At 40.7% G+C, this 14,553-nt stretch overlaps 1 protein-coding gene across 1 annotated transcript in view; it reads right to left on the reverse strand.

Annotated features, from left to right (window-relative positions):
* LOC136863534 (serine-rich adhesin for platelets) overlaps positions 1 to 14,553 on the reverse strand; it is a 584,023-nt gene that overhangs the window by 415,062 nt on the left and 154,408 nt on the right. Inside the window, exon 4 of the mRNA XM_067139919.2 lies at positions 9,422 to 9,587. Within this exon, the coding sequence (XP_066996020.2) occupies positions 9,422 to 9,499 (78 nt within the window). The 5' untranslated portion in view covers positions 9,500 to 9,587. The remainder of the gene's footprint in view (positions 1 to 9,421; positions 9,588 to 14,553) is intronic.

Consider the following 14,553-nt stretch of genomic DNA (forward strand, 5'->3'; position numbering starts at 1 on the left):
TCGGTATCTCTGACCGTTCGTAAAATTACTTGTAACAACGAAACGAGTGGGAATGAAATCGTGATGTAACGAAGGAAGTGTGTGTAAAATAACACTTAATGACTCCAAGACAATGATATGGTTCAATATATGTGAAGTACATACATTTCAAATCAAGAATAAAATAATGAACAAAACCCCAAACTCGGTTAAATCTTAACTTAGGATAATCTCAAATATTAGCGTGGTATTCGCGTTACCACTTCATGAAATTAAGTATGGAAGGACTGAATGTCAGTAATTTCTGTGTAGCTGCTAGTGATATTGTTGCCCGGCTGAGCGGCTCAGACTGTTGTGGAGCTGGCCTTCTGACCCCAACTTGGCAGGTTCGATCCTGGTTCAGTCCGGTAGTACTTGAATGTGCTCAAAAATGTCAGCCTCGGTAGATTTACTGGCACGTAAAAGAACTCTTGCGGGACACAGTTCCGGCACCTAGGCGTCTCTGAAAACCGTCCAAAGTAGTGACTGGTACGTAAAGACAACATTATTATTATTATTATTATTATTATTATTATTATTATTATTATTATTATTATTATTATTATCAGTATAACACTGTTAATGAATTCACCAAGGTGACTGGGAGGATGCCGGTACCAAGCATCACATTGGGATGCATGACTTTAATAATGCTGCAACAGATAATCCTCTCCAATTGATTCGTAAATGTATTTCTATATTGAGAGAATTTTGTGTTTTAGAACGCTACTAATATATTACCACAATCACCATCTCATTCTTATAATGGTCTCTAACGATCCTGGCCAATATTATATGGTGTATTTCTTCCATTTGTATTGCATGGAATTTGTTATAATCGATATTAATTCAAGTATTGACAGAGAATTTTGATCTTCTGGTGTTCTACCGCTCGTTCATAATCGTGTATCATCGTGCTTGGCCACTCCGTTGCTGTGGAGTGCCATGCGGGTTTGTGACGTCATACGGAATCGAGACGAGTGCTCGCAAGGGATTCTACGCTGATCCAAGAGCCGCTCACGCACAACGCTACGTTATAGTGAAGCAAAACACTTAAACTCCAATGTAATTACGCTGACAACAATGAATTTTTTTCATTTAAATAAACAGTTTCACAGTATTTATATTTTAATTCGAAACAACCAATGACTCAACTATGTGTTCAAATAATGTAACTAGCACACATCTAGGTTATATTAGCCGGGCGGTCAGAAAAACAGCCGGGCGGTGCGCCCATTAAAAAGGTCCTGGGGAGAACACTGGTCGAAAATTTCTCAAGATCGTATGATGACCTGGTACGAAATTTGTTTCCTGAATACAGGCTACACTCACCGAATACTTGCTAATGAGCTGGCGCAGCTCAGCAAAAAGCTTATCATAACCATTACAATTCCATTGTAACAGACTTCTGAGGTTTAGGTTAGGAGCAGCGTTATGCTACCTAACCTAATCTACACTCACATCCCCATCGGAAGATGGAGATAAATGCTCCATGTGCATCACCACTTCACCAGACGAGGTAATGTATGCCTTGAATTTCTTCAACGTAGTCCTACGAGGGGAGCACGCAGGTTTTCCAGGAGGAAGACCCGCTGGTGCAGAATCAGGCCCTCCAGGTGGAGGGCGAGGCCCCAGTTGTAGGAGAAGTGGAGGAACGCCTGGTAAAGGCGCTCTTCTTCCTTGCGTCGATTCTTGTTTAGACAGGCTGCGAGATGATTTCCCAGCCCCGGTCGATGATGCCGCCTCCGCCGGCTTAGGGGCGGCTTTTGCCAACCTCGTGGGGGAAGGAGACGTTGTCTTCTTCCTCTTCTGTGCCGGGGTAGGTTTCTTAGCCGGCACAGGCTTAGTGGCGGTCGAAGGCCGGGATTGACCCACCTTCGAGCTCGTTCTCTTTGCAGCGTTGTTCACAGGAGCAACCATCGCCTTGGGTGTAGCGATCTTCTGGGAAGGTGTTCCAGTTGAAAATGAGGAAACCTGGGAGCGACTGTGCTATCATGCTGAAGTCAAGTGTCTTGGCCGGTGCATTCAGAGAATTAAACTTTCGGCACGCTTCCTGGTAGGAAAGACCATCCAGGGTCTTGATCTCCTGGATCATCTTCTCACTCAGATAGGTCAGACAGTTCCGATCTCGAGGAGAATGAAGACCAGAGCAGTTAGTGCACTTGTACGGAGGTGTGCACTTCTCCGTGCCGTGAGCTACTTTCCCACATGTACCACACACAGACTGATTCGAATGAGATACCATGTGTCCAAATCTCTGGCATTGATAGCACCGCATAGGAGGTGGGATGTACGGCCTCACATTGCAAAGATATGTTGTTACCTTGACTTTCTCTGGCAACACTGACAATTTGAAGGAGACTATGAACGCACCCGTGGCAATGTCTTCACTGTTGACTTTGCGCGTAATGCGCCGGACATGTGTCACGCCATGGTGCTTCATGTCTTCCATCAATTCATCGTCAGTGTTCAGAACGAGATCACGGTGGAAAATAACTCCAGGAACCAGATTCAAGGTTTTGTGCTCTTCCACTTTGACGGGGATGTCACCAAAGTGGTCGCACTTAAGCAACTGATCTGCTTGGAGCGCAGTGCTCATCTTTAGAAGCAAACCACCATTGCGCATTTTCTTAAGATCCTCAAGTTCACCGTACACACCTTCGATGTAACGACTAAAAAGAATCAATTTAACCAGCTTAAAACCTTGCCCATCGGTTCTGGTAGCAACCAGGAATCTGGGGAAGTTGGAACCGAGACTAATACGCTGTGCTTGTTCCCAAGGGAATTCCCTTAGGGAATCAAATGTTAAAGACTTGGGTAGCGAACTACCCGAGGTGGCAGGCAGTAGTAGTTTCGACGCCATGCCCGAAATCATCCTCCCCAAATGCCACCCACTCCGATCAGGGGTCTCTGTAGCCAAACCAAGCAGCCAGGGCAATACCCATCTGTTCATAGCCGGTACTGCCCGGGGTCCGATGTTGGCCAATGCCTAATACGGGAGGACTGAGGCAATGAGATTGAGGACTCGCTTCCTCCAGTCACCCGCAGTAGCATGTACCCCATCGCGTATACAGAGCACTAAATATAGGGGAAATAAATAAAAATAATTAATACGAATATGTCCTTCTGGCATTCGGCTGTGCGGGGACCTGTGTTGTCAGGCGCATACTACTGCTCGGGTACATGAAACTCCCACCCGCCACTTCCTGGGTGGTTACTGACACGGACTTTCGAGCATAGTCGCACACGTAGGAGCTCCCTCTCCGAGCAGCACGCACATCGAAAATTTTGAAGTGGTCTACAACTAACCCTCAAAAAAAAAGTAAAGAGGGGACCATGGCTACACGACCCTTTAAGTCGCCTTCTATGACAGGCAGGGATTACCAGTGAATGAATTCAGCCCCTCCCATCCACAGGAGGTCCAACACATTATACCAAACCACAATGCATGTCCGCACCTAGGTCGCCCCTTCTAGTCGCTTCTTACAACAGGCAGGGCATACCGCGGGTGTATTCTACATGTGCGCCCCCCACCCACAGGGGGTGGAGTGAGTATGAGTATGGCCCCAGTGTATTGGAACCTTGCCAGGATTAGTTGATTCAAGAACTGGAAAAAAATCCAAAGGAAAGCAGCTCGATTTGTTCTGGATGATTTCTGACAAAAATGTAGCGTTACAAAAATGTTGCAAATTTGGGGAAAAGGTTGAAAGGTAGAAATTCCCAAACGTACAAGTCAGAATTTGTTATATATTCTAACTCCACCATGGACCAAGATGAAATTTATTACTTGTAACAAGTGGTATGTTCCGAGCCGTCAGTGGAGAGATGGCGTGGAATAACATCAGTAGACAAATAAGTTTGAGTGGTGTTTTTACAAGTAGGAAAGATCACAATATGAAGATGAAGTTGGAATTCAAAAGGACAAATTGGGGCAAATATTAGTTTATAGGAAGGGGAGTTAGGGATTGGAGTGAAGAAAGACAGGCCACGGCCCGGTAAAGTCACGCGATTAGAGTAAAGCCAGTTAGCACATATTATGTTCTTGCGGTGTTACTGCTAGTTTATTGTGAATTATGGAGGTAAGTTACAGAGATTTTGTGTTTATGCAGAATATATGGGTGTTGTGCGACAGTTCCTTACATTGGCAGTATTGTGTATGGAAGTGTAAGTAAATATTTATCAACAAAAATGTGTTCTTAACCTCAACGTTCTCTTCATTCAGCAATGTTAAGCTGCGATACATAAGTTTCTAAAAAGTTGGATAAGTTACAACTTCAGTGCTATGGATTTAGAGAAATTACATTAATATCCTATTTATTTACAGATATGTGAAAATGCCTCGTCACTGTAGTGTCGACTATCAGTCGAATTATAACACAGAAACTGAAAAAACCGCGACCATTCATTTACCATCTTTCAAACCATACGCAGTATATATCCACATCATTTATCCCCACTACCACATCCTTCCACTCCACCTTAGCTCCGTGACAGTTGCTCTGTCTCTACCCCTTCCCTCTCCTCCACTCCGCCTCGCCCCTTAACCTCATGATCGCATCCATCAGTCCAGCTCCGTCCGTCGATCACTCAGGCTGCTCAAGGCGAGTTCATTTCTAGTCGTCTCTAGTCTTTTCTAGACTTTTCTTTTTAATTTTTCCTTCCTATCTTTTGCCTAATTCGATTCTTCCCCAGGTTCCAAAACCCATATTGAAGTGGGAATTCATTCTTTGGATCTAACCAAGTTCATCATATACATGTTTATTTCTCGGAACCAAACTACAGAACACACACAGTGTTAACTTCGTATGACATTAAACTCCGCAGCACAATTTTAACAGATTTTAAAAAACTAAAGACACATACAAGCTGGACAAACCACCATGTGTCTACAACAACGGAGGAATCGTCATTTTAATGGATTTTAAACTGAAATGCAACATCATCATTTACCATATTTTACTTCATGTTCATCTGTGCAGGTGTTATAGTGTGTTTTAAAGTTGTTTTCAAGTTATATTGTGTTTGCCCGATTTGACTTATTGGCTGATGATGGCACAAGTTTAGTGCTGAAACTAGTACCTCATGTGAACGATATGCGACTAATTCACGTTAATAAATATCTTTGTATTGAATAGGAGGAACCCTCTTAATTTAAATTATTGTAATCCCACTTCAATACGGATCATGAAATTTCTTAATATCAAAGGTGTGCTATTTACTAAATGATGAGCCCAATTTAGCACACTGGGGCGAAACACTGACAACCAGGAATGAGTTAGCTGGAAAATTTATAATGTCCAATAAGGGACCAACTCTATTGGTATCATTAACAGGAATTTTAAGTGGCCGTATCACCCAAGCGTTATCTACGGGCTTTGAAGCCTCCCCAATGCATTTACATTTACTTGATCAACACAATACTATGGAATAAAATTTAAAATAACTGATTGGGTGCAAGTGCATTTGATAACAAACAACATAAACGTAGCATGTGACTAATATATCTACCCGGGTGGGTCATAGGCTGACGATATTCCGACTTGCTTGCCTAACCTGACTACCTGTTGAACTGAAGTGGTATAAGGATATATTGGCTGGATTATGCTCTCTCCTAAAATGATACACCGTATTAAAATATATAGATATACTCTTAAAATTAATCATCACATAAATTTACACGTAACATGCCAACAACATACACCTTCCTAACATGAGGCAACATTTAAAACACATTTTTCCCTCATTATACAAAATAATCACTGATCACATGTATATGGATGGAATATGCCACCAATATCCACTTCCATAACATAAAACAAATCATTTGAAACACACACTATTCCCTCACTATACAAAATAATCACTGAATTAAACTAGCTGGTGCGACGACCCTGCTACGAAAGTATCACATTCGCATTTTTACCGTCCCTTGCTTTTCACAGAACACACACACAAAATTACACTGTACATGTTTGACAAAGTAAGTTGCTTTCTTTTTGACACTAATATGTACACAATCTGGCTAGTGAGAAATGGTTGGATCAGTAACTGCCACCACATAACCTACTACAGCACACAGGAATAAAACCCTGCATAAAGCATTGATAACCTTAATCTCGCAATGTTTCATGACCATTTGGTCGAATAACTGTACATATCAATCCTAATATGTTGAATTTACACTTCCCCAGGTAGCCTGAAGCTGGCAATTTATCTCCAAACTCATGAGTGCACTCATATATGCCACTCGAATTTGAGGTTAGGTACCCTTATGCCTTACCACATCTGACGATAATGTAGCAAACACTTACTTGAATTTCAAGTTCATGGTAGGAGACAACAGCAAATACATGCTCACAGTATGAAGTTAAGTTAGCACTTCACAGCACAATTCAGTAGACGTCGCTGTAATCAGTCAGTCAGATGTCCCAGGCAAGACAGTACAAGCCACAATTCTCAAACACAATAGCCCTCCCCGTGAACCAGCCATTAAATAAACTTTCCAAGTCACATAGTTCTTCAACCAGTCATCACCTCCTACCCTTGCAGTTTTCTCCGTCTGGGCTAATCACCACATTGCATTCTCGTCACATGTGACACGCTATTTTCAAAATACTGATGCTAAATATTGGCATACTGACACCCTGAAAACTGTTGGGTGATATATGTCATGTTTGACAAACCAACCTCTTACCCAACTTTCTTTATATTTAGCTCTCTTGCCTAATACAGATTCCCAACTCCTGATCAAACAGAATGTCACAAATATGACATGGCGTTCTTACAATGTAATATACAATGCTTATAATGCAGTAATAGATATACAACCTCTAATTTGGTGTAAATAATGCCATAATTACAAAACTGATTTCTTCATATGGGGTTAAGATTTTGTACAGTTACAACTTCAGTGGGCCAGACAACATAAGGATTGGACCAATGACCAGTAGAAACATATTATACAGTGAGTCAAAGTTTGAAAATTTTGGATGAAATTGTCACCAGTATATCAGCTGTCATACAGGAGAAAGGATACTAGAAGTCTGCCTAACACCAAATGTTAAGTATAGGGGTGGTAGCGTTAGGTAGTAGTCAACTTATTGGAAGAGGATTTGTTTTGCAGCAAGGCAAGGACCTGAACCACACATCAAAGATGTGCAAGAAGTACAGTATGTAAGAAAAAGAAGAATCCCCCATAGTTCTTCAATGACCTGACCCACTCAGTAACCCAATTTATCTGCCATGGAGTTGTGGGATGAACTCAACCATAAGGCATAATTATCTCCTATCAACAGTTGAGAAGATCTCTGGCATTGTCTTTTGCAAGCACAGGCAACTACAATCAAAGAGATTTTGGAAAACGAACCACATTTGTGGGCAGTAATCAGAGAAAAAGTGGGGGAGGGAGAGAGAGAGAGAGAGAGGGAGGGAGAGATTAGCACAGAGTTTCAACAGTGTATCTCTAAAAGACCCTGTTTACCACTATTTGAAGCATAAATTGCTTTAGACTGTGTCAGTTTGAGAATAACGGGTGGCTAGGTTTGTATTTTGATTTAAAATTAATGTCATTAGAAATAGCAAAACTCTGGCTCCCTACTAAATAGCAAGAACTGGAGTTTATTTAAGGTGAGTTGAAATTTGTTAACACGTTTATAATACAAAATTGATGACAGAGTGAAGTGTACATATTATAAATAAATGAGACAAGGAATCGTACTCATGAGGATGAGATGTACCGACTCATCCTACCAACCAAACCTGCTTGAACAGTTTATATGTACTCTCCTATCTGAATAGCTGTTAAAACTCTGTACACTCAATATTTACAGAAGCCTTCAGATTATAAATTTGAATTATTCAAGAAATTCTCCATCATACACAAACTGTCAGATGAAATGTGGGAAATGCCGATATATTTCATAGGATATCTCATTTACAAAAGCTAAAACATGCTTGCAGTTTTACTTGACTGCTGATATCGTGATTAGGTAAATCCAATCCACATGCATTAGCCAGGATTTAAACCACAGTTCTCTTTGAGAGATATTTAAAATTTGACTAATTTATGCAGTTGCATTTAAACATGAACACAGCTTCATACTTCAACATCTCTTACGTTAACTGCAGAACAAGGATTTAAAATTGGAGTACAGTTATCGTAAAACATGCAACAGTTCAAATAAATTTCCTGTGGACACAGACTCCTGTCAGAGTCCTCATCTGCTATAACCCTTTTCCTAGCTTCTAAGTGTCAAAGAGTGAAGTAGCTTGTGATAACCTTTAAACTGCAGGATATATCAACGACTACAAAGTAACAATTCCTAGAAAAAATTCCACAAAATTTCTAAACTGAGTACCAATAAATGAAATGAAGCATTTATGAAGTACACTAAAAGCACGAACCTAACTCGGCTCTTCAATTACAGAACGAAAACAATGAGGCACTTACCTGTTGAATGTAATGAAAAATATTGTAGATGTATATCATTCACTAGTTGGGAAAAACATTTTTCAAGGTCTTACTTACCAATGCTCGCGATACCTAGGTTTATACTGAAAGGCGATTCTCCAGAAATACTTTAAAAGTAGCATTTTTTTAATATCACACACTCAATTTCCAACTGTTGTGGAGAAAATAAATTTTCTGAATATTTCTTGACGTATCTCTTCCAGATGAGATTTTTCCAACCTAATCCTTATTCTGATATTTTATCATACCTCAACTGATATACTATATGTAAATTATAAGACAACATTCAGTGTATTACACAACAAATTTCATAAAATAAAATAAATCCTTCATACGGTTCCTTGTGAAAAAAATATGAGTATTTAACATAATATTTCAGATTTTGTTGAAACAGCAAATATGTTTTAAAATCAGCAGTTAAGAAAGTTTACAATGGTAACTAAATATTTCTAATCGAGCTAACTTCCTCAAATTTCTTCAAACTAAATGAGGAAGTTGTCTGGAAAACCATCTTTCAGGATACAGGAAACTCAAGACATAAAGAGGCTCCAGCTTTCAAACTACTACTAAATGCACAAAAAAGAATTACTTACACAAAGCAAAACAAAAATGAATAACAGCACACCTTCTTAGTGCTAATAACAGCTCCACAGACTATAAGCTAACAAATCAATTTTAAATTAATATTTCAACAATTTCTGAGAATTGGTTTGATACCATATATACATGCGAAACCTAATTTAACAAAGAATAAAGTTCTAACATTAAATTTCAAGGCAGCATCGTTACAACTATTGGAAACAATACCTGAAAATATCAGAAGTTACTTGGCATACCACAGAAATTTACAGGCCAAGTTTCTCAAGATACACTGCAACTCTGGGTAATACTATAGGAAATTCAATCAATAAAAAGTTTTTTTTAAATACTTACTTTTTGAATGACAGTAAAAGGAGTTGATTGTGTACACCCTTCATCATGGGGACTGGCTGGCTTTCGGTCATCACACATTGCAACTAACTTGCAGATTTAACACAACCTTAGTACACCATCCACTGATACATGGGTCTCGAGTTAATACCAGCAAAACTTGTTATGCCTGCAACAGGAATTCAAATTTTCCCCAGCTGCTTCAAAAGACCTACAAAGACACAGAAATAAGAAAACTGACAGCAATATTCAAACTTGAATGAGCAAGAAACACAGCCCAAGATGTGCGTACACACATGCACACTCTCTCTCTCTCTCTCTCTCTCTCTCTCTCTCTCTCTCTCTCTCTCTCTCTCTCTCAAAGCCAGGCTACTTGTTGCATGTTGCTGGCTCTGAGCAAGTCGAGTGGAAAGAAAGAAAGAAAGAAAGAAAGAAAGAAAGAAAGAAAGAAAGACATCACATCATGATTAAATATACAGATCTTAATTCTTATAGAAGATGGAGGTGCGGTCCATTGCTAGTATGAACTTCCAATTTACACTATGTGGTCAAAAGTATCCGGACACCCCCCACAAACATACGTTTTTCATCTTAGGTGGAGGTACTCCATAGCAGAGACCTCAGTAGACATTAGACATCGTGAGAGAGCAGAATGGGGCGCTCCGCGGAAAACACGGACCTCAAACGTGGTCAGGTGATTGGGTGTCACTTGTGTCAGAAGTCTGTACGCGAGATTTCCTCTCTCCCAAACATCCCTTGGTCCACTGTTTCTGATGCGATAGTGAAGTGGAAACGTGAAGGGACACGTACAGCACGAAAGCGTACTGGCCGACCTCGTCTGTTGACTGACAAGAGACCGCCGACAGTTGAAGAGGGTCATAAAGTGTAATAAGCAGGCATCTATCCAGACCATCACACATGAATTCCAAACTGTATCAGGATCCACTCCAAGTACTATGACAGTTCGGCGGGAGGTGAGAAAACTTGTAATAATAAAATAATAATAATAATAATAATAATAATAATAATAATAATAATAATAATAATAATAATAATAATGCTATTTGCTTTACGTCCCACTAACTACTTTTTCGGTCTTCAGAGACGCCAAGGTGCCGGAATTTAGTCCCGCAGGAGTTCTTCTACATGCCAGTAAATCTACCGACACGAGTCTGACATATTTGAGTACCTTCAAATACCACCGAACTGAGCCAGGATCGAACCTACCAAGTTGGGGTCAGAAGGCCAGTGCCTCAACCGTCTGAGCCACTCAGCCCGGCGAGAAAACTTGGATTTCATGGTCGACCAGCTGCCCATATGCTACACATCATGCAGGTCAATGACAAACGACGCCTCGCTCGGTGTAAGGAGCATAGACATTGGACGACTGAACAGAGGAAAAACGTTGTGTGGAGTGACGAATCACGGTACACAATGTGGTGATCCGATGGCAGGGTGTGGGTATGGCGAATGCCCGGTGAACATTATCTGCCAGCGTGTGTAGTGCCAACAGTAAAATTTGGAGGTGGTGGTGTTATGGGGTGGTCGTGCTTTTCATGGAGGGGGCTTGCACCCCTTGTTGTTTTGCGTGGCGTTATCACAGCACAAGCCTACATTGATGTTTCAACCACCTTCTTGCTTCCCACTCTTGAAGAGCGTTTAGGGGGTGGCGATTGCATCTTTCAACACGATTGAGCACCTGTTCATAATGCACGGCCTGTGGCGGAGTGGTTACACAACAATAACATCCCTGTCATGGACTGGCCTGCACAGAGTCCCGAACTGAATCCTATAGAACACCTTAGGGATGTCTTGGAACGCCAACTTCGTGCCAGGCCTCACCGACCGACATCACTACCTCTCCTCAGTGCAGCGCTCCGTGAAGAAAGGGCTGCCATTCCCCAAGCAACCTTCCAGCACCTGATTGAACGTATGCCTGCGAGAGTGGAAGCTGTCATCAAGGCTAAGGGTGGGCCAACACCATACTGAATTCCAGCATTACCGATGGAGGCCGCCAAGAACATGTACATCATGTTCCGCCAGGTGTCCGGATACTTTTGATAACATAGTGTATTTGTATTTATTCAATGCAGTTAATTTCCACAAATTACTGAATTTGCAAGAAAAATGCTTTGTTTTCGTTCATCCTCAGTGTGAAGGTTTGAACGTATACTGCATCTTTCACCTCTCCCCACAGATTAAAGTCATATGGGGTGAGGTTGGGGAAACCAGGTGGCCACATATACCAATAAGAACTCTGTCATCAAAACCATCATCCAAAACTGCCTTAGATTCCTGTGTCGCATGTGCCACCCCATAATCTTGTTGAAATCAAGTGTATGCCTTCCCTCTGTCAAGTCTTGAACAAAATGTACCTATGGAAGGGAAGAAGATTGGCCTCATAATCCAACTTTCATGAACAGCACACTGTATGGCAAATTTTACATCATTAAGAGGAAATGTGTTTTAATCTAAGGATCACTGCTGACAAATACCAATTGTTTTGTGAAGTTTATTACCCTCAGATTGAACCAAATTTAACAGAAAAGACAATCATCTATGAATCTATTCACTGTCTATGTCTGCAGAATCCAATTCCAGAAATATACCCTAGGTATCAGATTGCATGTTTCCAGTTGAAGCACTGTTGTGTTATTGTATGGTTTCATCACACATAATTTCAATAAATCACTACCGATCTGCATTTAGGGCAGTTGCCCAGGTGGCTGATTCCCTATCTGTTGTTTTCCTAGCTTTTTCTTAAATGATTTCAAGGAAATGAGAAATTTATCGAACATCTCCCTTGGTAACTTATTCCAATCCCTAACTCCTTCCACTTGTTGAATCAAGGAATCCTGGTGAGGGACCCATACACTGGAACCATACTCTAGTTGGAGTCTTACTGGAGACTTATATACCCTCTCCTTCACATCCTTGATGATGATGCTTGTAGTTTAAAGGGGCCTAACATCTAGGTCATCGGCCCCTAATGATACGAAATGAGACAAAATAAAATGATAAATTAAAAGCCCCAAGACACCTGACCACAATTCAAAACATGAGGACGAAGAATGAATGGAAGAATGGATATGAATTTAAAATGATCAGTGGAACCGACCCACAGTGCCTCACATGCACAGAAGCTGGCGTAGAACAATAGTATTACTAACTGCTTCTATAGCACAATACTGAATCAATGATACTTGTAGTCGAAAGGGGTCCAAGATCCAAGTCAGCGGCCCCTCACAATGGTACTAGGAAAGTAGAACTATGGTATTTGTCATGTTGCGGTACTAATTAAGAGTAGCGTAGACTCGCGGTATTCCACACATTATGGTACTACTCACAGGTAATGAAATTCGCACATGTATTACAGACCTACACTGTTTCGCACATTGTGGCGCCATTTACAGGCAACGCAAACCTATGGTCTTCATCACATAAGGGTACTAACCACAGGGACTCGTACTATCCCGTGGTGTTCCTCATATAGAGGGTAATAATCATAGGCAAGCCAGAACCATGGGTTCCCTCATCCCATGGTGTCGCTCATACAGTGCTACTAATCACAGGTACTGTAAAAGACGTGGCGCTCTTGTTTGCTACTAATCACGAACCTATTTGGTACCCAACATAGTGGTACTATGTGCAAGTAAAAGCAACCCATGGTGTTCCCAGCGTGATGGTACTAATAACAAGTAGGTTCATGGTTCTAATACAATCATCCCTTGGTCGGCCCATTTAGTCACCTTTTACAAGCAGTGGATACCGTGGGTGTATTCTTCGTCTGCGTCCCCCACCCACAGGGGATCCATTACATCCTTACTACAACCAATAAACACCCTCAGAAACACGTGCAGGAGATCTGTACCCTTTATTTACAATCCCATTTGTGTGATTACCCCAATGAAGGCCTTTCCTTATATTAACACCTAGATACTTACAATGATTCCCATAGGAACACTCACCCCATCAACACAGTAATTAAAACTGAGGGGACTTTCCAAATTTGTGAAACTCATACCTGATTTTTAACCCCTTTTTCATCATGCCGTTGCGTACTATCCATCTCACAACATTATCGAGGTCATTTTGCAGTCGAACACAATCCTTTAACTTATTTATTACTCTATACAGAATAACATCATCCGCAAAAAGCCGCATCTCTGACTCCACTTCTTTACTCAGATCATTTATGTATATAAGAAACGAACGTCCAATAATACTGCCTTGAGGAATTTCCCTCTTAATTATTATAGGGTCATATAAAGCTTTCCATGCTCTAATTCCCTGAGATCTATGTTCTAGAAATATAGCCACCCATTCAGTCACACTTTTGTCTAGTCTAACTGCACTTATTTTTGACAGTAGTCTCCCATGATCCACCCTATCAAGTACCATAGACAGGTCAATCGCAATACAATCCATTTGACCTCCTCAATCGAAGATATCTGCTATATCTTGCTGGAAACCTAGAAGTTCAGCTACAGTGGAATAATCTTTCCTAAACTTGAACTGCCTTCTATCGAACTAGTTATTAATTTCACAAAACACGCCTATCATATCATTAAAAAATGTTTTCCCAAAGCTTACATGCAATGCATGTCAAAGTGACTGGCCTGTAATTTACAGCTTTATATCTATCAACCTTTCCTTTATACTATAGCAACTCTCCATTCATTTGATATCACTCCTTCGTGCATACAATTATCAAATAAGTACTTCACATATGGTACTATATCCCAACTCATTGTCTTTAGTATATCCTCAGAAATATTATCAATTCCAGCCGCTTTTCTAGTTATCAACTTTTGTATCTTATTATAAATGTTATCATACTTTTAATACTTCTTTAGTATTAGTCACCTCCTCTACCTGGACATTATCCTTATAACCAACAATCTTTACATACTGCTGACTGAATACTTCTGCCTTTTGAAGTGACAAGAAAATATTTCTGTGCTATAATACTTCACAACTTTAGAATAGGATACATTCAACATGAATGTCTGCGAAGATTACAGGGAGCACCTCTGGACTCTCCTCCTCAACAGACTTCAGTTTATGCCTGGTTTGCAGAGTTTCAACAAGGAAGAACAGCTCCAAAATATGAAGAGCATACAAACTATCCAGTA

The sequence above is a fragment of the Anabrus simplex genome, chromosome 2 (genome assembly GCF_040414725.1).
Source record: "Anabrus simplex isolate iqAnaSimp1 chromosome 2, ASM4041472v1, whole genome shotgun sequence".
In the NCBI taxonomy this organism is placed as follows: Eukaryota; Metazoa; Arthropoda; class Insecta; order Orthoptera; family Tettigoniidae; genus Anabrus; species Anabrus simplex.